Source organism: Entelurus aequoreus, linkage group LG03 (assembly GCF_033978785.1).
Source record: "Entelurus aequoreus isolate RoL-2023_Sb linkage group LG03, RoL_Eaeq_v1.1, whole genome shotgun sequence".
Classification (NCBI taxonomy): Eukaryota; Metazoa; Chordata; class Actinopteri; order Syngnathiformes; family Syngnathidae; genus Entelurus; species Entelurus aequoreus.
The window spans coordinates 78,959,461-78,987,064 of NC_084733.1; the positions used below are offsets into that span (position 1 = coordinate 78,959,461).

Genomic DNA, 27,604 nt, shown 5'->3' on the forward strand with positions numbered 1-27,604 from the left:
TAACAGTGTGGTGACGCTCGGGGAACAACGACTGGTCCTCCTCCAAAGGGGCCTAAAAACCACTGCCTTCATGAGATACGTACGTGATTGGTCCAATGGTCAGTGGCTCGGTTTGAATGGAGTGAGAGACCGAGCGTTGTTGTCGCCTTGTGCAAGACTACACGGTGGGAGTATGTCACGAAACATTAGAAACAATAACGGAGACAGAATTGAGATGGGACGTGTGACTCACCGGAACGCAAGTGTACAAGCCCCTGCGGTCGCACAGGCTGAGGCTGCAGTGGAGGTAAACATTTCGGTATTCTCCCTGAGGAAGGAAGAACAGGGCAGAGAACCGAGCCCGCAGGGATGAGCCGCTCTCAACCACAGACACTTGTTGGCGGTCAGTGGGACACCTGACGAAGACAATGACTTATCAGTGGGCGTTCAGCAAGCATCCGGTCTCTGGTTTACCCAACTGAGCGTAGACGTACTTATTGTGGATGAGGGAGTATCGCTCAGAGTAGTCAGGGTTTGAGGAGTGAGAGGCGAAGCAGTCCTCCAGGACAACTGCCAAGCTGGGATCTCTTTTGTCCACAGAGACCCCGACATACAGTGGGGAGCCCACTGGAAGGTACACCGCACCAGATGGATAAGCTTCTGTATAGTTGGAGTCGTGGAACAGGACCATGGAGGCTCTAGCTTTGGCACCTAAACCAACAATACCGCCTTCCACCCTGTCAATGAAATACACATAAAATCATAAAAGTAGTTCCTTTTGTCATTATTATTATTCTTATTCTAACATTTTGACGTCATGACTAAAATTCCAGCCCGAGAGAGATTATGAAACAAGAAAACTATCAACACATTTATGTATTTTAAGTAGACATTCGTCTATCTTTTTTCTGTTTTGGGTTGCTGGGGCAGCAACCTTAGCAGAGAAGCCCAGACTTCCCGCTCCGCAGCTAATTTGTCCAGCTCCCAAGGCGTTCCCAGGCAAGCTGGAGGAATTTGTCTCTCTGTGTCCTGGGTCCTCACCATGGCTTCCTACCGGTCAGACATGCCCTAAACAACTCCCCAGGGAGGCGTATGAGGGGCATCCTAACCAGATGCCGGAGCCACCTCATCTGGCTCTTCTCGGCGTGGAAGAGCAGCTGCTTTACCCCGAAACCTATTTTGGTCGCTCGTATCAACAGTTTTGTCCTTTCAGTCACAAACCAAAATTTGTGATCATAGGTGAGAATAGGAATGTAGATCAACCGGTAAATTGAGAGCTTTGCCTTCTGGTTTAGCTCCCTTTTCACCACAACGGATTGGTACAGGGTCTGCATCACTGCAGACGCCGCACCGATTCGCCTGTCGCTCTCACGATCCACTCTTCCTTCACTCGTGAACGAGACCCTAAGGTACTTGAACTCCTCCACTTGGGGCAGGATCTCATCCGCAACCTGGAGATGACATTCTACCCTTATTCCGGGCTAAAACCATGAACTCTGACTAAGAGTCGCTGATTTTCATCCCATTCGCTTCAAACTCCGCTTCGAACCGATCCAATGAATGTTGAAGATCACGGCCAGATGAAGCTGGCAGTACCACATCATCAGCAAAAATCAGACATCATCTTGCAGCCACCAAAGTGGATCCCCTAAACTTTCTGACTGCTCTCTTTAAGTATTTTAAGTAGACATATTGACTAAAATCATTGCAAACCATCATAAATGTCTGTCACGACCAGAACATGACTCTGAACACAGATGCAGGATTTTCAGAAACATATATTTATTCTGAACAGGGAAGGGGTCCAAAACGGGAGAAACAAAACAGGCTATCAAAACAGATCTGACCTGACCACTAAACTAACAAAAATACTAACAACTCAAAACGCTCCGACTATGGAGGGAAAAAGGGGCTAAGAACAAAACTACTAAATACAACAAAAAGCGCTCCAACGGAGGCGATACCAGGAAGCTAATCTTACCTGACAAAAGGCTACAAACAAAGAATCTCCCGTGGTTCAAAAGGTACAAAGAAACGTGGCAATGGCTGAAGACAAGACTGTGGCAAAGGAACGCTGGAGGTACACACAAGAAGATACGAAAACACTCTGGCACAGGACAGAAGGAAGACGAGCCATTTATACACATGAGGGCGGGTGACACAGGTGGGCACAATCAGGCAATCAGGAAAGACATCAGACCAGTGATACAGGAGGAAGGGCAAGTAATTTGAAACGAGAGGGAGAGTCGGCATTTCAAAATAAAACAGGAAATGACAAAACATGAAACCAGACAAGACTTCACCCAGGTGGGACAATGTCCTATTCTTGAATGGGCTACTGTTAGAATAATTATGTGTAAGTTTTCACACAACTTTTATGCTTAAAGGCTGTTGCTATAGTTATTATCAATTGTGCTGAAGTTGTACTTTTCTATCTGTGCAAAGCGAGTCGTCTCGTATCAGTGTTTGTTTCCAGAATCGGCCTGCTGACTGCCAAGGGCGAACATCGAGTGCCGTGACGCAGACAGAGCAGAGACAGGGCGATATCACGAGTGTCAGCACATTTGCATTTCATTAATAGTCATATATTGTGTCTAACTGGGGCTGCTGAGATTACCCCCTTCCTTCAGCGGCAGCCTCAGTGATGTAACCAGGGACCTCCCAAATAAATAGAGGAGCATGTGGGCAGGATTTTAGAGCGTAGTTTGGTTCTGTAACTAGAGAACAGCCCAAAAACGTCTCTCCTCATTGAGCCAAATTGAGCTTTGTCTCTGCATGATTCCTTGCTTCTTGTCTGTTTAATAGATGTCATCAGTGTTTGAACCTGACAGCTACTCACGGCAGGGATGGTCTGATGGCCACGTTCAGTCTGCTCTCTGCGTCCAGGGGATAAGCACATGAGAACGGAAGACTCGCGGGGACAGAGAAGGAAGCGTTGTTTGTTGGATAGACGAATAAACTGTTGGAGTAGATGGCATGTGTGCCGTTGGTCTGAAAAACACAGTCATGACTTGAAACATCAACATGTCTTTCAACTACCGTCTTTTCTTGATGGTTGATACATTCATGTTGAAGAGATGGTCAAAGGATCAGCAAGGGTTGAATGGTGGCAACTGGACTCGTCTTGTTTGTTGAAAACGTTTCATCGTTCATAAGGCTTCTCGTGTATTTTCTTTAGTACTTATCTTCATTAGGGTCACAGGTATGCTGGGGTCTAACCCAGCTGATTTTGGGTAAGAGACCAATCGCAGACATTTGTACCTATGGACAATTTACAGTCTCTAATTGGACTAACGTTCCTATTTTTGGAATGTGGGAGGAAGGCCGCGTAAAACACAGGCACGCACGGGGAGAACATGCAAACTACCCACGGAGATGCCCAAACAGAGATTCGAACCCTCAATCTCCTGACTGTGCGGCCAACATTTGACCGATTGCGACTACTCCAAGGGGACATGTCAGGGACATAAATGAAGGATGGTCACACGTAAAATGTAGAAGTGAAGAAGTTTTCAGAATGAAATGTCAAGAAGAGTTCAGTTGCCCCCATTTCACCTTTGCCGATGACCAGAACCTGATAAATAACAATCTACAACACTTATCTAAGCTCACTCCAATCCTTACATGTTTACAAATACATAAGTTTGTTTTTACCGCCAGTTTGTTTCCACAAGCATCCGCCTGGGCGTCGACTTCGTACCACACGACGCCATCTTGCACCCTGACCCAGGAACAGTTGTGGACTGCCAGGTTGCCAGTGAGTGGGTTATAACCAGCGCTTGTTGTGCTAACTGAATCCAGCCCAACTTGGAGTTTGTCAGAGCCGCAGATAAGGCGGGATATCCTGAATGAAGTTTCCGACTCTAAAAAAAGTATTATGAGGGCGTCAATTTCCCTTTCTTAGTTTAATGTGCCAAAATATTTTTCGAATAAATGAATAAAAGCCACCTTCACAAATGACGCCAGCATCCTCCCTGTGGACACAGTTGTGTCTCCCAAATCCAAGATGTTTGCAGCTCACTAGGGATGTTTCATTGCCATAACAACGCACGTCATCCAACCAGATGGGTCCTCTGCCTTGTCCGAAAGCTGCGCCGTGCAGTGCTGACCGAGCCTTGCCACAGCCCAACTGTCTGCACGCCACATTGGCGTTGGTGAGGTCCCATATGTCGTCACACACCGTCCCCCACTGTCCATTGTGGTAGACCTCAACTCTTCCAGAGCAGCGGTTGTCAGAGTTGACCAGCCTTAAGGGGGAAGCAGCTGACACAACAAAACACATCGTTCATGCATGTCAGCCTACACATTTTGGAACTAACATATTGATACTATCTTCAGACTTTGCATCTGATGATTGTTTTAAGTCTGGACATCAGTGTTCTAACATTTTTACACCACATGGATCCAGGTTGGAACGGTTCACAAAATCTATGGTTTAGATATAGATAATCAGTGACTCAGTTTTTAGTTGGATTCAGTGAACATTGTTCTCTTTAACAGCCCAGATTACCGTACATCCCAATAATGCTTCTTCTTCGGGCTTTCAACAAAGGCAGACTTATTCCCTCCCTCTCCCGTGTCTCTCTTGCAAAGACACCTGGAATGTTGACTCTATTCCATGATGCCGCCGAACGAAGCGACTTCCAGGCTTATGGACAAACACGCACCCTTGAACTACTACACACACTGACCCCATAACTCATCCCACGCCTTCGTCGCTTTTTTCATAAATCGTCCCATCCCTAGTCCAGACTAAATATTTCAGTGCCTGTAATTGATATCTTCTTACCTTCACAGACCACACCAGCATCTTCTTGGTGACCACAGTTGTGTGATCCAATCCCTTGGTGTGTGCATTCACTGAGCTTTGATTCACTGCCCTTGCATCTGACATTGTCCAACCAAATGGGTCCTCTGCCTTGTCCAAAGTGGGCTTGCTGTGGGGCTGACAGGGCCCTGCCACAGCCCAACTGTCTACACACCACCTGGGCATGCTTCAGGTCCCAGATATCATCACACACTGTTCCCCACTGTCCACGGTGGAAGATCTCCACTCTACCGGAGCAGGAGCTGTTTCTTCCATTTGCCAGACGGACCTCGCCCTCATTTATTGAGGGCACCGTTGTTGAGGCAGCAGTGGTCGTCTCTGCCTCTGGATAAGTGTTAGCTTCTGTTGTTTCCATGGCATTGGTATTCTCTGGGTGAGTGTAAGTTGTTGGTTCCATTGAAGTTCCTTCAGGTTCTGGTGTAGAAGAACCTGGTTCGTTTACCTCTGAGGATAAAAAAACATTTTGTTAAAATTGCAGTTTTTAGGGGATGAGACCCTAAATAGATGTGCCAACAGGTGGTAAGCTATTTGTTCCTAGCATCTGGTTTATGCTTCTGTGTAATGGAGGCTAGCCAATGTGGCTGGGCCATCTGTACATTCACCCACTCCCTAACAACTTCAAGAGTAGTTCTGGCTATCGAGCGTATAGCCTGGGCTTTTAGCTCGGTAGTCTGCCCGACCTGGGTTCGTGCCCCCCTCGGAGTAGTAGGAAAAACACAATGCAGCAGAGAGAGGTAGGGAGAGTACACAACCGCTACATCTGCATACACTGCATTTTCCAGAGAGTCAAGTCAGTGAACAACCATGACAGTCGCCGACTATTTAGCTTGGTAGTGTCGTTTGTCGGTAGTGAAAGAGTCACTAGCGAAAGTCAAAGAGAAAAGGGAAGTGTTACTGCAGCTGGAACAAATCAATATGTTACAACATTAGTTTGTTATTGCATATGTCTATCTTCTTCCGCTTATCCGAGGTTGGGTCGACTCAGCAGAGAAGCCCAGACTTCCCTCTCCCCAGGTACTTCATTCAGCTTTTCCCGTGGGATCCCGAGGCATTCCCAGGCCAGCTGGGAGACTTAGTCTCTCCAACATGTCCTGGGTCTTCCCCGTGACCTCATACCGGTCAGACGTGCCCTGAACACTTCCCCAGGGAGGTGTCCGGGGCGCATCCTGCCCAGATGCTCAAACCAGCTCATCTGGCTCCTCTCGATGTGGCTGAGCAGCGGCTTTACTCTGAGCTCCTCTTGAATGACAAGGGAGAATCCCGACACCCGAAAGAGAAACCTTATTTCAGCCACATGCACATGTGGTTTTGCCCTTTCGGTCACAACCCAAAGCTTGTGACCATAGGAGAGGATGTTCTCATTCACCCAGGTCATTGTAATCTCAGGGCATTCAATAGCTCACAACTGGACTGTTTGGTTTGTCTTAGAGGACATTTAGAGGCTTCATCAGTTCATCAAAGCCCTAAACTTTCTGACTGCTCTCTTTAAGTATTTTAAGTAGACATATTGACTAAAATCATTGCAAACCATCATAAATGTCTGTCACGACCAGAACAGGACTCTGAACACAGATGCAGGATTTTCAGAAACATATATTTATTCTGAACAGGGAAGGGGTCCAAAACGTGAGAAACAAAACAGGCTATCAAAACAGATCTGACCTGACCACTAAACCAACAAAAATACTAACAACTCAAAACGCTCCGACTATGGAGGGAAAAAGGGGCTAAGAACAAAACTACTAAATACAACAAAAAGCGCTCCAACGGAGGCGATACCAGGAAGCTAATCTTACCTGACAAAAGGCTACAAACAAAGAATCTCCCGTGGTTCAAAAGGTACAAAGAAACGTGGCAATGGCTGAAGACAAGACTGTGGCAAAGGAACGCTGGAGGTACACACAAGAAGATACGAAAACACTCTGGCACAGGACAGAAGGAAGACGAGACATTTATACACATGAGGGCGGGTGACACAGGTGGGCACAATCAGGCAATCAGGAAAGACATCAGACCAGTGATACAGGAGGAAGGGCAAGTAATTTGAAACGAGAGGGAGAGTCGGCATTTCAAAATAAAACAGGAAATGACAAAACATGAAACCAGACAAGACTTCACCCAGGTGGGACAATGTCCTATTCTTGAATGGGCTACTGTTAGAATAATTATGTGTAAGTTTTCACACAACTCTTATGCTTAAAGGCTGTTGCTATAGTTATTATCAATTGTGCTGAAGTTGTACTTTTCTATCTGTGCAAAGCGAGTCGTCTCGTATCAGTGTTTGTTTCCAGAATCGGCCTGCTGACTGCCAAGGGCGAACATCGAGTGCCGTGACGCAGACAGAGCAGAGACAGGGCGATATCACGAGTGTCAGCACATTTGCATTTCATTAATAGTCATATATTGTGTCTAACTGGGGCTGCTGAGATTACCCCCTTCCTTCAGCGGCAGCCTCAGTGATGTAACCAGGGACCTCCCAAATAAATAGAGGAGCATGTGGGCAGGATTTTAGAGCGTAGTTTGGTTCTGTAACTAGAGTACAGCCCAAAAACGTCTCTCCTCATTGAGCCAAATTGAGCTTTGTCTCTGCATGATTCCTTGCAGAGGATGAGAGGCTAACTGGCCTCTCATCCAGTTAGCAGACTTAGGTCTGCTAACTGGATGAGAGGCCAAACAAACGTCTTCGAAGACAAACCAAACAGTCCAGATGCGATCGACTGAATGCCCAGAGAATATGTGAGTACGGGAATGTAGCTCGACTGATAAAGAAGAAGGCGCCCCCCACACAGAAAATAATGTCCTAAAAGCCGACCAGTCACAGCCCTTACAATGTGAGGTTGGATTTATATTTTTGACACAGAAGCATAAAACCAAGCTGAACTCCAAACCTTCTACCAGAATGTTCTATCATTTTGTTCAGGTTTCACAGAGCAAAACGTACCTGCACAGTATGCGTAGTGACACCCCGATGACTTGACAAGTTTGTACACGTAGAAGCTGGAAGCATGTGCTCTGGAGCACATCTTGACATGGATGTGTATTCGATGATTGACATCGCAGCAATCGCTAGCCCAGGTGCTGCATACAGAGCGACTTACAATGCCATCAGACAGTGTGGGATGAGGTCCATTTAGCGTCATCGTAATATGTGTTCCACACTTGAACCCAGGAACACATCCCTCAGGAATACGTGCATCGTTTTGTCCCAGGAACAGGCGATACCAGCCGCGCCACTCCACTCTATTGTCACATGCTACGTTGGAAGGGTCAAATCCACTTTCTGTGGACCGCCAGGTGTCGTTCAGTACAGTGTAGCTCTCGCACGGGTCTTCGCAGCTCGTCCCGTTATTTCCAAGGCAGTCCATGCCAACCGGACACGCGGCGTCGCCACATCTGAACTGGACGGACGGCGAAGAAATGGCGGATCTGGAGAGCGAAGCAGGTGCCAGGCATTCGTAGGAGCCTGCCGTGTTCTGGCAAACCCAAGGCGCAGTGCACGGTGAGTCGGAGAGGGTGCATTCGTCGACGTCCACGCAGCCGCGGCCAGGCGCCCACTGATAACCCGGGTGACAACAAGAACCATCGCCGCAGGTAGCGGTATCGTAACAGGCGGCACCATCACCCACAAAGCCGTCTTTGCAGACACATGAGATGTCGGGGAAGGAATCGCCTCGTTGCTGTGACTCCTGGCATGTTGCTTCATCGTGGCACGCCCCGCAGCTGGAGACAACCGAACCTGGAAAAGTCATCACATTTCATTGCTGCTTGTGTTCTTCGTTTTTTTCCTACGACAAGTAGCAAATACTAGCGGTTCATTTTCCAAGCCAGGTTAATCCCACTTTTGAATTTGGATGAATCATAATTAATCAGTTAATTACTTGCTTGCATAGTTGACATTAACTTTGAAAAATAACCTAATATTCTGACACGAATGCAATTTTATCGTCGGAAAGTCATACACGTCATGTTTTTAAAACTTGGTTGTTAGGGGGTGCACAATAAAACAGAATTTTGTATTCATCCCGATTCGAAATCGTTCATAATTTTTTAAAATATATATATTTTTTTTTAATAAGAATCCATTTTTAAACACGTCTTTAGGCCATCTGCATGCAACAAAAATGAGCTTTTATAACATCTAACCTGTTTTGGAAATGTTTCCTTATAATTATTATACCAAAAAATACATTGCGAGAAACGGTTTGAATCGAGAATCTATTCTGAATCGAGCAATCGCCCCAGGAATCGGAATCGGATGTAATCATAGGGTGCCCAAAGATTCTACACCTGATTGTCATCCGAATCGCGATTCTTGTTCATCCCGGTTCTAAATTTCCTCGTTGATTTGTAAAATAAAAAAATGTAAATAATCTTTGAATTAAAAAATTATACATTTTTAAGACATTTTAGGCCCTCTCCATGCAACCAACCAGAACGCTCTTTTTTTTAACCTAAAAATTATAATGATTATTTTACCAAATATTACATTGTGAGAATCGAATATTCACCCCAGGAATCGGAATTGACCTATTGGTCAATAGGGCTGCACACAAAATTGATTCACATGTAAATCACAATTCTTTTAAATGCCGTTTTTAAATCGATCACTAATTTTTGAATATGGTTTAAAAAAAATTTTTTATTTTTTTTTTAAATAAAAATCGATTTTTAAAAAGATATTTTGTAGGCCATCTCCATTCAACCAGAAGGAGCCTTTCTAACTTGTAACATGTTTTGAAAAAGTTTCATTATAATTATTATACGAAATAATACATTGCGAGAATCGGTTTGAATCGAGAACCGATTCCGAATCGAATTGTCTCCCCAGGAATCGGAATCGGATCAAATTGTTAGGGGCCCAAAGATTCACACCCCTATTGGTCATTAGGGGTGCAGAAAATGTTTTATTCACATCCGAATCGCGATTCTTATTCATCCTGATTCCAAATCGATTCATAACTTTCAAACATACATTTTTTAAAATATGTATATATTTTTTAGTTTAAACGAAAAATTGGGTTGAGAATACATTTTTAAAAAGACGTTTTTAGACCGTCTTCATGCAACCAGAATAATATTTTCTAACCTGTTTTGAAAAAGTGTCATAATTATTATACCAAACATTACATTGCGAGAATCGGTTTGAATCGAGAATTGATTCTGAATCGAATCGTCACCCCAGGAATCAGATTCGGATCGAATCGAATTCACGCCACGAGTAAGTACATGTACTGTCAAACGATTAATTTTCTAAATCAAAGTAATCTCACTTTTCAATTTGGATTGATCACAATTAGTCACAGTTAATTGAAACACTTGGTGTTTTTTACTCGTTAGCATTAGCCAATAGCTAGCAAGACGAGGCTAGGTTCTGCAAGCGTGCGGTGAAGAAGGTGAGTGTAAAGAAGTGGGTAATGTTCAGTGAAGTAAAGAAAGTACTAAGTAGTCCAGTGACAATCATTCTAATCCAGAAGTTTGTTTTTATTGATAAAAATCAGGTTGCGTGTGAAAATTGTGATGTTTTGGGGTTGCCAAGAACGTATTAATTAACTTTAAAATGATTTTAACGGGAATGTGGATTTAATATTCTAATATTTTAAGTTAGAAGCTCGGTCACAGAACTAATTCAACTCGTAAACCAAGGTGGTACTCTACTTTTTCTGTACTTTGTTTATACTTTGTTCTGTTCATTGTGTTGTACATTTTCTGTCCTTTGTTCTGTTATTGTGCTGTATTTTGTTCGTCCCTTGTTCTGTACTTTGTCCTGTTCTTTGTTCTGTACTTTGTTCATCCTTTGTTCTGTTGCTCTTATGTACTTTTTCTGTCCTTTGTTCTGTTATTGTTCTGTACTTTTTTTGTCCTTTGTACTGCTCTCTGTTATATACTTTGTTCTGTACTTTAATCTGTATTTTGTCCTGTTCTTTTTTCTGTACTTTGTTGTTCTGTTCTTTTTTCTGTACTTTGTTCTATTCTTTGTACTGTACTTTCTAATGTACTTTGTTCTGAATTTTGTCCAGTACTTTGGTCTGTATTTTGTTTTATTTGTTCTGTAAATTGTTCTGTATTTTCTACTGTACTTTGTTCTGTACTTTTTTCCATCTTTTGTTCTGTTCTCTATGTTGGTCTGTATTTTGAGCTGTGCTTTGTACTATACTTTGTTCTTGTTTGGTTATTGTACTGCACTTTTGCTGTACTTTGTTCTGTTCTTTGTGCTGTACTTTCTACTGTTCTTTGTTCTGTTATTGTTTTGTACTTTGGTCTGTACTTTCTACTGTACTTTGTTCTGTTCTCTGTTCTGTACATTGGTCTGTAATTTGTTCTGTACTTTTGTCTGTACTTTCTATTGTACTTTGTTCTGTACTTTTTTCCATTCTTTGATCTGTACTTTGTACTGTACTTTGTTCTTGTTTTTTGTGTATTTTGTATTTGACTTTCTTCTGTGCTTTGTTTTGTACTTTTTTCTGCACCATGTTCTGTCCAGTTAAGATCTACAATCACATCCTGGACTTTAAGAGTTTGACAGTTCCCAACATGGAAATTGGACGTAAAATTACAAAATAAAAGTCACCCAGAAGTTCAATAAAAACTCCCCCAACTTGTCTCCTAGTGTGTATTTTTGAAGTATCACCTTTAACGAGACTCTCAGGTTTGCGTCACATTTGTTTTAATCGTGTGATAAATCCTTGTCACCATCGACTGTGATTAAATCACACAGAAAAACTTGTGGCTAAACTTCAACTAAAATGTTTTCTTTAGAAACAAGTCTTGTTTTTCACTAGAAGTTAGGAAACGCTTGATTTTGACCACTTTAATGCCTTGGCTAGATTATGGAGACTTGCTTTTAATGACAAAACTGAATACTGTCCATCACTGTTCCTTATGTTTTATTCCTGGTTGTGGCCACCTTGCCCACCTTTGCACTTTGTATGCAACAACAAACTATCCATCTTTGTTAGTCCGCAGATTTCCTCAATGGTTTGTTTTTACATATAAATCACTTCTTGGTGTGGTTCCCCCGTATTTATGTTGTTTTATGCGTACAGTTTAAGGTCACGGGACATACTTAGCATGTTTGTTCCTAGAGCCAACACAAGTCTCGGTCCAAAAAAAAGCCTTCAGATTTGCTGCTCCGTGGTCATGGAATGAATTACAAAAGGATCTGAGGCTACCTGAACTCATCCCTTTGGGGGAATTTGAGGCCATTTTAAAAGATTTAGAAACTGTTTCTACTGTGCATTGTAGTTGTTTTTATTTTATTTAAAAAAAATTTACCTATTGCGTGTTTTTATGTCCTTTTTGTAAGTAAATCTGTACTTTTAACTATAGTGTGTGTTTGCTACTGTTGTCCTATTTATTTATGAAACCTCTTTTTGCTGCCCTCTTGGCCAGGTCACTCTTGCAAAAGAGATTTTTACCTGGTTAAATAAAGGAAATTTAATTTTAAAAATCTTATTTCATTTATTTCAATATTATCGGACATTTGTATGAGAAATGATTTCTACTCCCTGTATATTAGTTATAGAGTAAATTACTTCATAATTGTGTTTACAGACGACACATGATTAAACACAATTGCACGCTGGCATTATTTGTATTAAGAAACCGGAATGGTGTTTGTTGCATATTATTTGTTTTTGAGTCGACTCTTGGGGGTTGCGATTCGATTCAGAATCAATTCTCGATTCAAAATGTATACTTTTTTTTAAAATATTGGGTGCCAGTTCTGTGATTAACTGCATTCCTCCATAAAATAGACAATCAGATCTAATAAATGTCCATTGTACTTAAACAGAGATCTATTTTAAAACATTTGTATGCACATACACACTTAAAACCTTTCAAAATGTGGAATGAAATTATGGAATGTGTTAAATATGATCCGCTTTAAGAGGCTGTTCAAACTAAAAATGTTTACCAAGTACAAGGAAGAATAATTTTGAAGAACATCTTAAATTGATAAAAAAATGCGATACTATTCATCTCGTATGTGACCCATAACTGACTTTACTATTATTAAGAGATCTGTTGTATCCATAAATGGGGACAGGAAGCGAACACGTGCTACTAAAACCGCTATGAATCGGAAAAAGGGGTCGGCTTAAATAAGCTCGCCTTCTTCCTACTCCTTTTCGAACATGTTGCAAGGCATGTATAGTTTACACATTGCTCCATAAATGTGTAAACTATACAAGGTATCACTTGTAGTTGCTTACATGTTCGGAATACATTTAAACCCCCCTAAAAAAACAAAAAATGTGTTTTGTTTAGTAAAATTCTACCTATTTACTTAATAAAGTGAAATACAAATAAATAGAACATTAACATCTACAATATGATTTGTCTGAGTGTCTAAACAGGACAAAAATAAATACATTATTTTTTTAAATCTAATTTTTGGATTTTTTTTTTAATCGATTAGGAATCGTTACAAATTAAAAAAAATACACTAATATATATGTTTCTTGAGTAAACGGTCGAAAAAATGTAAACGCAAATGAAAATACAGCTTCACCCTTTAGTCGTAATTTTTGCGCTTAAAAAAGTTAACTCTATGACTTCAGCTCCACCCTTCCTCTTTGTTTAATATTGCCATTACTGCCACAAGTGGTGGAAAAGTGTATTACAACTGAGTACCCATACGGACCACGAGGGCCGGGGGAATCTTTGGGCGCCACACGATTCAATTTGATTCGATTCTTGGGGGTGACTATTCAATTTCGAAACGATTCTCGATTCAAAATCAATACTTTTTTAATAACACTGTGTGCCAGTTCTATGATGAACTACATTCCTCCGTAAAATAGATAAGCAACTCTAATAAATGTCCATATTACTTAAAAGAAAATTGGTTTTGTTTAGTAAAATTCTACCCAAACATTTCAAAAAGTAAAGTACAAATAAAGCAACAAGAGAAGTACTCCACACTTCAGCAAATATGATCATCTACATCCTAGGTGTCAAAGTCAAGGCCCGTGGGTCAGATCTGGCCTGCGAATGAATTTTTTTTTGACCCCCCGGGAGGATATTTGTGATATACTTGATGGGGTCCCAGAGCCCCATCAAGTCATAAAAATGGGGTCCCACAGTATATTTTTGGGGTCCCACTTTTTTCTAACCGTTTTGAAAACAAATGATAAATGTATGCATTATCCTGTTATATCTCACATTCTATATTGTGTTTCAGAAAGAAGTCATAAAAGTTACTAAATTCATTAAATAAAATTATACAAAAGAAAACACATTTTTATGCATATGTAAATGTATTCAGTTATAAACATTCATTCACTTTCTTCTTTCCTTCATGGATCTAAATTTTACCGCTTTTTTCTATATTTTTATTGTAATATTTGCAGAATGTGTTTGTTCTATGTTTTGATTTATCCTGATCACTCAGGATACATTTTAATGCCATGATTTTGACAGTCAGGCAAAGATTTTCCTGAGCTAAAATGAGTTTGACACCCTGGATCTACATCAACAATACGATATTCTGGGTGGATGGACAGGACAGATTGAGGAAAAAATAAATCAATTTTAATAATTGAGTAAGAATCGTTATAAATAAGAATCATTGGCGTTGTTAGGCCTATTTTAGGGGGCTCAAGCCCCCCTAAAATGTTCTTAAGCCCCCCTAAATAATTTGGTGTTAAAAAAAATTTTTTTTTTTTTTTTTTACAAATACATGCCGACATATTCATTATAAAGTGGCCCAAATATGAGTTTAAATAAATAATCATATAACCTGTCATTATTGACTCAGTTTCCCCTCACTTCATAGCGTAAGGTAGAGAGCCCCTTTAGTGCGTCGGTATCCAATCCATTCCACTTGTTCATATAGAAAATGCCCACATCACTCAAAATCCAGTCCGCATTTTCTCTGCGACCTTGCTTGCGGTCCTGCAGGTGTATGAAGCACATTAGCACACAGCACTGCAGAACAAGAACCTTGTGTCTGCAATTGTAAATAATTTAGTTTTTAAGTTTTGTGTTTCTTGTAGAATCTATATAAAGTAATATACATTAGCCTATTGTTAAAATAATGAAAACAACATAATTAAATATATTTGTTTTATTGTATTGTTGCATTAATAGCTGTTGTATTATTATAGGATGGCTTGTTAAACATTCCATAGGATTTTCAGAGGGTGGAAAAAACAAGATATTTAATATAAAATGTAAAATGAATAAATACATAAAATGAAAAAGAAAACAAATGGTTAAAAGCCATCGTCCCGGGGAGCATTTAATTTCGTCCCGTGCATTTTTTTTTACCATCCCCGGGACGACGGGACTACGTTAATCTCAAACCCTGGAAGTTACATTTTATTGTATGCATTATTTGTTTCAGCATTGCACTTTGAAGATGGTCCCTCAGCTCTTTGACAGCTTTGGCTCTTTTTCAGATCAGCAGACTAAGTCTAAGTCAGGGGTCGGCAACCCGCGGCTCCGGAGCCGCATGCGGCTCTTTGACCACTCTGATGCGGCTCAGCTGCATACTTGCCGACCCCCCGAATTTCCCAGGAGACTTGTGGATCTCAGTGCCTGTCTAAGAAATCTCCAAGAGCAATTATAATCCTATTTTCACTCTAATTACTAAATAAAGGGCGTGCCCTAAATGCACTGCAGTAATTGTCCTCTATAGCATACAGCGTGCCAGCCCAGCCACATGTTGTATGTAGCTTTTACTTGCACACGTAGGAGATAGTAAAGCATACTTAGTCATCAGCCACACAGCTTACACTGACGGTAGTGTAACACAACACAACCAATACCCAGAATCCCATGCAGCCCTAACTCTTCCGGTCTAGATTATACACCCCCCTACCACCAAACCCCCCCCACACATCAACCCTCCCCCCCTCCGTGCGTCGGTTGAGCGGAAGAGTTAGGGCTGCATGGGATTCTGGGTATTTGTTGTGTTGTGTTTATGTTGTGTTACAGTGCAGATGTTCTCCAGAAATGTGTTTGTCATTCTTTTTTGGTGTGGGTTCAAAGTGTGGCGCATATTTGTAACGTAACAGTGTTAAAGTTGTTTTTGTACGGCTACCGTCAGTGTAAGCTGTGTGGCTGTTGAAGTAGTACGCCTTGCTGTCACTTACGTGAGCAAGCTGAAGCTGCAATTCTACATGTGGTCGAGCAGGTACACTGTTTGGGCAGACTGTAGAGGGCGCCAAAAGCAGTGCCATCACGCCCTGATATTCTGAAGTCTCCCGGAAATAATAAGAGGATTGGCATAAGAGGATTGGCAAGTATGACGCTATCAAACGCCATTCATTCAAAACTCGCGGGCCGCACTAACATCAAATTTCCATATTAAGGTGCGTGCCGGTACGTGTGTCTGAGACCCCTGGTTAACATAGCACAAAGCAATTTAAGCTTAGTATGCGGTGTTTTTCATTTTAAATTTTTTTTTTTGTGGCTCCCATTATTTTCTTTAATTTGTGAAACTTGCCAAAATGGCTCTTTGAGTGGTAAAGGTTGCCGACCCCTGGTCTAAGTCTTTCTTATTTACAGTATATATAAAAGTTTCTCATTTCTATTCAGACTTCCATATATATTTAATTTCCTCAACGGCTTGCCATAATATATATATATATATATATATATATATATATATATATATATATATATATATATATATATATATATATATATATATATATATATATATATATATAATTATATACAAGCCAAATTATCCCGATCCAGATATTACTTTAATTCAAGTAATTAAGTAATATTTCCAGGGCTTGAATTTACAACCATTTTAGTCACATATGTGCCCCAAAATGTGATCTGTGCAACTTCAAAATATTTGGGAACAAACAATTATTGTATTGTGAGCTAAAGTCGTGGCATTAGCCTCTATGTTGTGAATTAATAACAGAGGCTAATGTCATGACTTTCATTGTGTTTCAGTGTATCTTGAAGGATCATGCAAGTAATTGTTTCTCGTTGATGCTGTAAACAAAATGTCACTGTGCAAACCCATGTTTGTTGTTGTACTGAACACAGATTGAAAATAAACCCACTGAAATAATAATAATAAAAATGATTAATTTCTAAGTCTTTGTTAGCCATTTGTGAAGTTTTGTGCATCGTGCGCTACGTTTGCTCGCATCCTGTGCATCTCCTGGGGGCTAAGCCCCCCCTGTCCTTAAAAGCTAGTGACGCCCCTGATAAGAATCACGATTCATTTTGAAAATTTTGTTTTTTTTGTTGTTGTTGTTGAACACCCCTACCCGTGTGCGTGTTCTCCCCTTACAAGCCGCTGAAAACGTTCAATTCACTCAAAACCTCACCTGACACTCGTGTCATGCATGTTATGCATATGTACATTTATTCAGTTAAAAACATTCATTCAATATCTTCTTTCCTTCATGGATCTAAACTTTACCGCTTTTTTTCTATATTTTTTATTGTAATATTTACAGAATGTGTTCTATTTTTTGGCCAAAGTATTTATTTTTTCAATTTTAATGCCATGATTTTAATAGTCAGGCCCGCGTGTGCACACATTTTCCTGAGCTAAAATGAGTTTGACACTCCTGATCTACATCAACAATATGATTTTCTGAGTGGATGGACAGATTGAGGAAAAAAATAAATTTCTATTACTCGATTAAGAATCCTTATAAATAAGAATCACGATTCATTTTGAAAATCGATTTTTTTTTATTTTTATTTTTTCGTTGAACACCCCTACCCGTGTGCGTGTTCTCCCCTCACAGGCCGCTGAAAACGTTCAATTCACTCAAAACCTCACCTGACACTCGTGTCATGCATGTTATGCATATGTACATTTATTCAGTTAAAAACATTTTTACATTTTTATTGTAATATTTACAGAATGTGTTTTTTCTATTTTTTTGGCCAAAGTAAGACAAAGAAAACAATCTGAAATTGTCTATTTTTTTCATTTGAATGCCATGATTTTAATAGTCCGGCACAGATTTTCCTGAGCTAAAATCAGTTTGACACCCCGGATCTACATCAACAATATGATTTTCTGAGTGGATGGACAGATTGAGGGAAAAAAAAAAAAATTGTATTACTCGATTAAGAATCGTTATAAATAAGAATCACGATTAATTTTGAAAATCTGATTTTTAAAAAAAATTGTGCGTGTTCTCTCCTTACAAGCCGCTGAAAACGTTCAATTTACTCAAAACCTCACCTGACGCTCGTGTCATGGCCTGGAGGAGGAGCAGGAAGATGCTCGCAGCCGTCAACATCCTGGAGCACTTTTCTTTTCACAGCCTAAGAAAAAGTTACATTTCAACGTTCGATTTCCCCCGTTTGCTGTTACGGAATCCAACCGCCTACCTTGACGAGGAGGAAGTCCAGGAGCCGATGTTCCGAGGTGACGGCCGACTGGGGGAATTTATAGCGCTCGTTACTGTACAAAAATGATGGTTAACCATTTGAAAAGTTACATATTAATTTCCAACAAACCCAGATAACAGTCAACACAATGAAAAGCAATTTGTCGACTGATAACACAGAAATCAATTTTGTGTCCTTGATCCTCTCTAGAACGTTCTAAATCAAGCTGTCTCTGACAATTATGCAACACTTTGGGGATTTGTCGGTACATTTGAATTGTTCTTTGCTTGTTCAGGAAATATTGGAACGCTGTTTTTTTTCCCCCAACACGTTTTGCATGTCTCCAGCAAATCAGGCGCGGTGGTGCAGCGGTTTCCAAACTGTGGCCCGCAGCGGATTTTTAATACGTTCATACGGGGGAAAAATATATATATAAAAAGGTGGAATAAAAGAACAAACGGGTGTGATGTAATGAAAAAATGACACTAATAACTGTCATTGCTCACAAAATAATAATGAATCAAAATCTAGGTTGTTATGGATTATTGACATATTCAAGGCTCCAAAGTTACAAAAAATTCCAGGAATTTCCAGAATTCCCGGTTTTCCAAAACCCAGTTTTCCCGTTTTTGACCATTCGACCTTCAAAACATTCCTCTTGGTTGGGAGAACAAAATTACAATTTTTTCTTCCAAATTTCCGTTTTACTCAAAATTCCAGGAATTTCCAGAATTCCCGGTTTTCCAAAACCCTGTTTTCCCGTTTTTGACCATTCGACCTTCAAAACATTCCTCTTGGTTGGGACGACAAAATTACAATTTTTTTCTTCCAAATTTCCGTTTTCCTCAAAATTCCAGGAATTTCCAGAATTCCCGGTTTTCCAAAACCCTGTTTTCCCGTTTTTGACCATTACACCTTCAAAACATTCCTATTGGCTGGGACAACAAAATTAAAAAATGTTCTTCCAAATGTCTGGTTTCCTCAAAATTCCAGGAATTTCCAGAATTCCCTGTTTTCCAAAACCCTTTTTTCCCATTTTTGGCCATTCCACCATCAAAACATTCCTCTTGGTTGGGACAACAAAATTAAAAACATTTTCTTCCAAATTTCCGGTTTCCTCAAAATTCCAGGAATTTCAAGAATTTCCGATTTTCCAAAACCCTTTTTCCCCGTTTTTGGCCATTCCACCATCAAAAAATTCCTCTTGGTTGGGACAACAAAATTAAAAACATTTTCTTCCAAATTTCCGGTTTCCTCAAAATTCCAGGAATTTCCAGAATTTCCGGTTTTCCAAAACCCTGTTTTCCCGTTTTTGACCATTCCACCTTCAAAACATTCCTCTTGGTTGGGACAACAAAATTACGATTTTTTTCTTCCAAATTTCCGGTTTCCTCAAAATTCCAGGAATTTCCAGAATTCCCTGTTTTCCAAAACCCTGTTTTCCCGTTTTTGACCATTCCACCTTCAAAACATTCCTCTTGGTTGGGACAACAAAATTACAATGTTTTCTTCCAAATTCCCGGTTTCCTCAAAATTCCAGGAATTCCACAATACCACTTCTAAATTCGAAGTGTTACTACGTCAACATTTTTCAACCGATTCGAAAAGGTCCAAAACCAACCCATTCATATCATCCAGGACAATTGTGCTAGGATCAATATTCTCAAAAATTCCCGAAATTCCTTAATTTCCAGGAAATTCCCACTCAAATGAATGGGAACATTTCTCAAAATTGTTCACCTTTTTTAAATCCGATTCCGACATTTCAACCATCCACCGAAACTGCTCTACCAATATATCAAACGCTAAACATATTTTCCCTTTCCTAAAATTCCCAGGTTTTCCCTGAATTTCCAGTATTTTTCTTCCCATCCGATTTGACCCATTTCACCATCCACACACTCCACTCACCTTGGATCAGCAAATTACCATTTTCCAAGTTAAAAAAAAATTCCAGGAATTCCCAAAATTCCCGGTTTTCCAAAGCCCTATTTTCCCCTCTTGCTGAAAAGTTTTCAGTCTGCATTTTTCAACCGTTTTTGACCATTCCACCTTCAAAACATTCCTCTTGGTTGGGACAACAAAATTACAATGTTTTCTTCCAAATTCCCGGTTTCCTCAAAATTTCCAGGAATTCCACAATACCACTTCCAAATTCGAAGTGTTACTACGTCAACATTTTTCAACCGATTCGAAAAGTTCCAAAACCAACCCATTCATATCATCCAGGACAATTGTGCTAAGATCAATATTCTCAGAAATTCCTAAACTTCCAGGAAATTCCCACTCAAATGAATGGGAACATTTCTCAAAATTGTTCACCTTTTTTAAATCCGATTCCGACATTTCAACCATCCACCGAAACTGCTCTACCCATATATCGAACGCTAAACATATTTTCCCTTTCCTAAAATTCCCGGTTTTCCCTGAATTTCCCGTATTTTTCTTCCCATCCGATTTGACCCATTTCACCATCCACACACTCCACTCACCTTGGACCAGCAAACTACCATTTTCCAAGTTTTAAAAAATTCCAGGAATTCCCAGAATTCCAGGTTTTTCAAGGCCCTATTTTCCCCTCTTGCTGAAAAGTTTTCAAAGTCTGCATTTTCAACCGTTTTTGACCATTCCACCTTCAAAACATTCCTCTTGGTTGGGACAACAAAATTACAATGTTTTCTTCCAAATTCCTGGTTTCCTCAAAATTCCAGGAATTCCACAATACCACTTCTAAATTCGAAGTGTTACTACGTCAACATTTTTCAACCGATTCGAAAAGTTCCAAAACCAACCCATTCATATCATCCAGGACAATTGGGCTAGGATCAATATTCTCAAAAATTCCCCAAATTCCTAAACTTCCAGGAAATTCCCACTCAAATGAATGGGAACATTTCTCAAAATTGTTCACCTTTTTTAAATCCGATCCCGACATTTTAACCATCCACCGAAACTGCTCTACCCATATATCAAACGCTAAACATATTTTCCCTTTCCTAAAATTCCCGGTTTTCCCTGAATTTCCAGTATTTTTCTTCCCATCCGATTTGACCCATTTCACCATCCACACACTCCACTCACCTTGGACCAGCAAACTACCATTTTCCAAGTTTAAAAAAATTCCAGGAATTCCCAGAATTCCCGGTTTTCCAAAGCCCTATTTTCCCCTCTTGCTGAAAAGTTTTCAAAGTCTGCATTTTTCAACCGTTTTTGACCATTCCACCTTCAAAACATTCCTCTTGGTTGGGACAACAAAATTACAATGTTTTCTTCCAAATTCCCGGTTTTCCTCAAAATTTCCAGGAATTCCACAATACCACTTCTAAATTCGAAGTGTTACTACGTCAACATTTTTCAACCGATTCGAAAAGTTCCAAAACCAACCCATTCATATCATCCAGGACAATTGGGCTAGGATCAATATTCTCAAAAATTCCCCAAATTCCTAAACTTCCAGGAAATTCCCACTCAAATGAAATGTAACATTTCTCAAAATTGTTCACCTTTTTTAAATCCGATTCCGACATTTTAACCATCCACCGAAACTGCTCTACCCATATATCAAACGCTAAACATATTTTCCCTTTCCTAAAATTCCCGGTTTTCCCTGAATTTCCAGTATTTTTCTTCCCATCCGATTTGACCCATTTCACCATCCACACACTCCACTCACCTTGGACCAGCAAACTACCATTTTCCAAGTTTAAAAAAATTCCAGGAATTCCCAGAATTCCCGGTTTTCCAAAGCCCTATTTTCCCCTCTTGCTGAAAAGTTTTCAAAGTCTGCATTTTTCAACCGTTTTTGACCATTCCACCTTCAAAACATTCCTCTTGGTTGGGACAACAAAATTACAATGTTTTCTTCCAAATTCCCGGTTTCCTCAAAATTCCAGGAATTCCACAGTACCACTTCTAAATTCGAAGTGTTACTACGTCAACATTTTTCAACCGATTCGAAAAGTTCCAAAACCAACCCATTCATATCATCCAGGTTTTTGACCATTCCACCTTCAAAACATTCCTCTTGGTTGGGACAACAAAATTATCGAACGCTAAACATATTTCCCCTTTCCTAAAATTCCTGGTTTTCCCTGAATTTCCAGTATTTTTCTTCTCATCCAATTTGAACCGTTCCACCATCCACATCCACTCCACTCACCCGGGACGTTCAAGTGTTTCAGTCGTATCGGCTGAATTGCAAATTCTAATATTTATTGATTTATGACTTCTTTTTAACACCTTTATGAGTGGGGCCCTATTTGATACCTAAGACTTTTAGTCCGATATTTGTTTACAAAAAACAACAATGAACATAATGCAGTGTTAGGAAATATTTACATTTTTAAGGCTCCTATCACTTTTTGGGGGTAAAATATTGCATATTTTCTGTTTTTGCCGTAAAAAACAGCGTTATTTTCTCTGTTAAAAGGAGGGGGGGGGGTAAAACATAAGAAAATGTAGACTTTATGACAACGGGTAGATCTATAGTTGATCTATAGATATTTAAGTGTTGAAAGTGAAAAACATATTAATGTATGACTCATTTTTAGCACCTTCATGACTGAGACCCTTTTGTTCACCAATACTGAGGGGAGCCCTAATTGTTGCAATGTATAATTTGATTGATTACAGTTCAATAAGCTATATGCTTCATGTGTGCTTATGCAATATGTCTTCATATCATATTTTATTCTACTCTTGCGGGAAACCGTTCATATAAATGTCAATGATTGACTTGCGGCTTTGTTTGAGCAAAAGGGTTCATTCAATATTTGCAGTGTTTTATTACAATACATTTTCCCTTGCACAATACTGAAAGTATGCAAAGAGTACGCACTTGACGAGGGTGAGTACTCTTACGTAACACAATCTTATGTGATGGACAAATAGGCATTTTAGCACATTAATCAATATTATACACGCTTATTGATATGCTGCCTTGAGGCGGCCACTTGTCCAGGGTGTACCCCGCCTGCCGCCCGAATGCAGCTGGGATTGGCAGGAAGGGGCTGGCAATACGGCTGTGGTAAAATGTTATATGAATCTCCATGCCATGACATTTTACATGTCATATTACATTTGACATAAAACCGGGGCAATCTCGGAAATACATACAAAACCCAAAACCAGTGAAGTTGGCACGTTGTGTAAATGGTAAATAAAAACAGAATACAATGATTTGCAAATCCTTTTCAACTTATATTCAATTGAATAGACTGCAAAGACAAGATATTTAATGCTCAAACTGGAAAACTTTGTTATTTTTTGCAAATATTAGCTCATTCGGAATTTGATGCCTGCAACATGTTTCAAAAAAGCTGGCACAAGTGGCAAAAAAGACTGACAAAGTTGAGGAATGCTCATCAAACACTTATTTGGAACATCCCACAGGTGAACAGGCTAATTGGAAACAGCAGGGTGCCATGATTGGGTATAAAAGCAGCTTCCATGAAATGCTCAGTCATTCACAAACAAGGATGGGGTGAGGGTCACCACTCTGTGAACAAATGCGTGAGCAAATTGTTAAGAACAACATTTCTCAGCCAGCTATTGCAAGGCATTTAGGGATTTCACCATCTACGGTCCGTAATATCATCAAAAGGTTCAGAGAATCTGGAGAAATCACTGCACGTAAGCAGCAAGGCTGAAAACCAACATTGAATGCCCGTGACCTTCGAGCCCTCAGGCGGTACTGCATCAAAGAGCAACATCAGTGTGTAAAGGATATCACCACATGAGCTCAGGAACACTTCAGAAAACCACTGTCAGTAACTACAGTTCGTCGCTACATCTGTAAGTGCAAGTTAAAACTCAAGCCGTTTATCAACAACACCCAGAAACGCCGCCGGCTTCGCTGGGCCCGAGCTCATCTAAGATGGACTGATGCAAAGTGGAAAAGTGTTCTGTGGTCTGACGAGTCCACATTTTTAAAGTTGTTTTTGGAAACTGTGGACGTCGTGTCCTCTGGACCAAAGAGGAAAAGAACCATCCAGATTGTTATAGGGGCAAATTTGAAAAGCCAGCATCTGTGATTGTATGAGGGTGTATTTGCCCAAGGCATGGGTAGATTACACATCTGGGAAGGCACCATTAATGCTGAAAGGTACATACAGGTTTTGGAGCAACAAATGTTGCCATCCCAGCAACATTAGGATGGTCGCCCCTGCTTATTTCAGCAAGACAATGCCACATGTTACAACAGCGTGGCTGTTGGCTTCATAGTGAAAGAGTGCGGGTACTAGACTGGCCTGCCTGTAGTCCAGACCTGTCTCCCTTTGAAAATGTGTGGCGCAATATGAAGCCTAAAATACCACAACGGAAACCCTGGACTGTTGAACAACTTAAGCTGTACATCAAGGAAGAATGGGAAAGAATTCCACCTGAAAAGCTTCAAAAATGTGTCTCCTCAGTTCCCAAACATTTACTGAGTGTTGTTAAAAGGAAAGGCCATGCAACACAGTGGTGGACATGCCCCTGTGCCAACTTTTTTGCAATGTGTTGCTGCCATTAAATTCTAAGTTAATGATTATTTGCAAAAAACAATTAAGTTTCTCAGTTCGAACATTAAGTATCTTGTATATGAAAATAAGTTGAAAAGGATTTGCAAATTATTGTATTGTTTTTATTTACGAATTACACAACGTGCCCATTTCCCTGGTTTGGGGTTTTGTATATATTGTATACAACAAAGGTACATATCAATACATGTATTGAAAATGACATAACCTGGACAACAAAGAGGTCACATACACACGGACTTAGCGACTGCAACAACAGCAAAACAATAACATATGCTGTAGATTATGCAAATTTCTGCAATATCAAGCAATGCATGTCATCGATGGCATTGTAAGTGTTTCTGTGGCCATGTTTCATGGGAAAAAAGAAGAGAAAAAAACAAAAATAATGACAATATAGTGATGTGTTTTGAACATGTATTCAGTTACAATGTTTACAGTTTCATATTAGAACATGTCTGAAAAGGAGTGGGAGTAAGCAGATCTTATTCAATCCTACCTCTTTCAATAAACGAATGAATATCAATATAGTTCACATGAATAGTTAACTTATCATGGTTTACATAATTTACTGAATATGTGATAGATTGTGTCATTCATCAATTAGGTTCAAGATGTTTATCAGTTAATGAATTGATCATTACCATAAGTTGTTTTTTTAGATTCAGAATACTTTGTTAATTTATAATAGTTAGGCGACTAAATTAAGATCAAGTATTTATTTATATGTTTGTGCGTACCTAAGACCTCGTTTGTGGAGTAATTTTCTGAAGATGAGCACATCCCTTATCGTCAAGTAGCGCTGCTGGGAGCACAACTTCCGGTAATGGCGTGTTAAAAGACGGCAACCACAAACTCAAGCGTAGGCGTAGATACGCCAATGTACAGCAACGTGTTCAATTTTTAGGGTGGGAAACAAGACTAAAAGTCGTTGTTCGGTCGAGGACGACCAAAAAAAGTTCGTTCTTTACGTTTGGACTTTTATTTTGACAGGTTGAACACACAACATCCTGTTTAGCTCTTTGCCACTTTAGCGTCAAGTGTGACCAAGATAAAATAAATTGCTAAACTTCTATTTATAAATAATATTGCAGGTTAGAAAACAAGATAAAAACAAAAACACATAACAATAAATAAATAAATATCAATCGAACTTTATTTATATTGCACTTTTCATCCACAGGCAAATGGCAACACAAAACATGAATAAAATTTAAAAAAAACATAAAAAGTAAAGAATAAAGCACACACTCACGCACAATTACAAAACATGGCATGGCACTGAGGATCGAGGAAACGCCATTTTTAATAGAGAATAACTCAAATTAACTCCATCTAAAAATATTTTCTAAAACGTAGGCGAAAATACACACATTTTAATAAAATTGTGGAGAAGCCAAACATAGTTTTGTTGTTTACTTACATCCACAAAAACTAAATGTAACAAACATTAAACCGACGCAGTTTCTCAAAGTAAAAAATATTGGCTTCAAATACCCTACAAATGTTGTTGGAATTTAAGAAAATCATCAAAATATTTCAATGATTAGAAATAAAACATATGTTTGGTTATGTTTACGTTATTTCAATTGATGTTATGCAAACGTATTCATTTATTTTGAAATGCATTAAGTCACAATGTGTGGTATTTTTACAATTATTTTTATTTTTTATTAATCAATCCAACAAAACAATACCATAATAATGCAATCCAATTCCAAAACCAAACCCGACCCAGCAACATTCAGAATAGCAATAAACAGAGCAATTGTGGACACAAACATTACACGGAACAATCTAAAAGTAGTGAAACAAAAATGAATGTTATCAACAACAGTATCAATATTAGTAACAATTTCAACATAGCAGTGATTAAAAATCCCTCATTGATATTATCATTACGAACATTAATTTAAAAAAAATAAAAAATGAACAATAGTGTCACACTGCACTTGCATCGCATCTCATAAACTTGACAACACATTGTGTCCAATATTTCCCACAAAGATATAATAAGTAATATTTTGGTTCATTTAATAGTTAAAACAAATTTAAATAATGAATCCCATATTCCAATATATGACTCATTATTATCTAAACTAAATGTAGTTTTTTTCTACTGATATCACCTCCATGGCTTGTGTGTACCAGTCAGTATGAGTTGGACTACCAACATCTATACAATTTTTTAATATTACCCTTTTTGTTATTATGCATATTGAAAGAAATACATTTTTGCTCTTTGATGAGTATTTTTACAATTATGATCTCTTTTCAATTTGGCTGTAGTTTTTTGCATGTGGGTGTGCATTTATATAAAAGTTTTAAAAAAACAGTGTTTTTAAGACAGCTTTGTAACAAAAACATTGCTTTGATATCTTTGTGCAGCCATTTTCGATGTTTATAATGCAGGTGTGCCCAATGTTTTGTCCGGCGTCGTGACATTACGCATACGTTTGGGCCCGATAAATCATTAAATGTAAAATTTTCCGTATCTTTTTACAAGGTCCGCACTTTTTGAGGACTTTCAAGATCAATTTTCCAGTTTTTCCAGTACCCTTCAAAAAGGCGAAAACCAGTGTGACTAAATCCATAGCCTTTTTGTTTGAGGTCACCTAATGCTGTCTATAGGAAAAAATAGGGAAAATCTGCTAAAACCTAAGCCTAACATTGAACCAGCAGTTATCATGAACTGAATGGGGCATAGAAAATGAAGCAGTGTGACTATTCAATGTCATTGGTGTTTGCAAACGTGTCTCCATTTGTGTTGTTTTTCCACATTTCTTGTTCTTTTTTTTACTTACCAGGGCGGTATAGTTCAGTTGGTAGAGTGGCCGTGCCAGCAACTTAAGGGTTCCAGGTTCGATTGCCGCTTTCGCCATCCTTGTCACTGCCGTTGTGTCCTTGGGCAAGACACGTTACCCACCTGCTCCCAGTGCCACCCACACTGGTT

General features: G+C 39.5%; 1 protein-coding gene across 1 annotated transcript; it reads right to left on the bottom strand.

Moving 5' to 3' along the window:
- On the bottom strand, positions 1 to 27,604 carry LOC133645807 (uromodulin-like). The gene is made up of 11 exons (XM_062040690.1): positions 27,456 to 27,604; positions 18,134 to 18,206; positions 17,985 to 18,067; positions 7,749 to 8,543; positions 4,769 to 5,251; positions 3,928 to 4,242; positions 3,634 to 3,842; positions 2,819 to 2,970; positions 474 to 716; positions 233 to 395; positions 1 to 157 (listed from the first exon to the last, which is right to left on the bottom strand). Exons 3-11 carry the CDS (start codon positions 18,040 to 18,042, stop codon positions 53 to 55), a joined length of 2,523 nt encoding a protein of 840 aa, XP_061896674.1. The 5' UTR covers positions 18,043 to 18,067; positions 18,134 to 18,206; positions 27,456 to 27,604; the 3' UTR covers positions 1 to 52.

What these genes read in the sequence shown, in the direction of transcription:
- LOC133645807 (XM_062040690.1), bottom strand. Translation starts at nt 18,042, where the DNA reads ATGTTGACGGCTGCGAGCATCTTCCTGCTCCTCCTCCAGGCCATGACA. An exon ending in TGCTGGTGTGGTCTGTGAAG is followed by an intron (nt 4,243 to 4,768) that starts GTAAGAAGATAT and finishes TTGTTGTGTCAG; the next exon opens with CTGCTTCCCCCTTAAGGCTG. An exon ending in GCCATCAGACCATCCCTGCC is followed by an intron (nt 717 to 2,818) that starts GTGAGTAGCTGT and finishes TTTCATTGACAG; the next exon opens with GGTGGAAGGCGGTATTGTTG.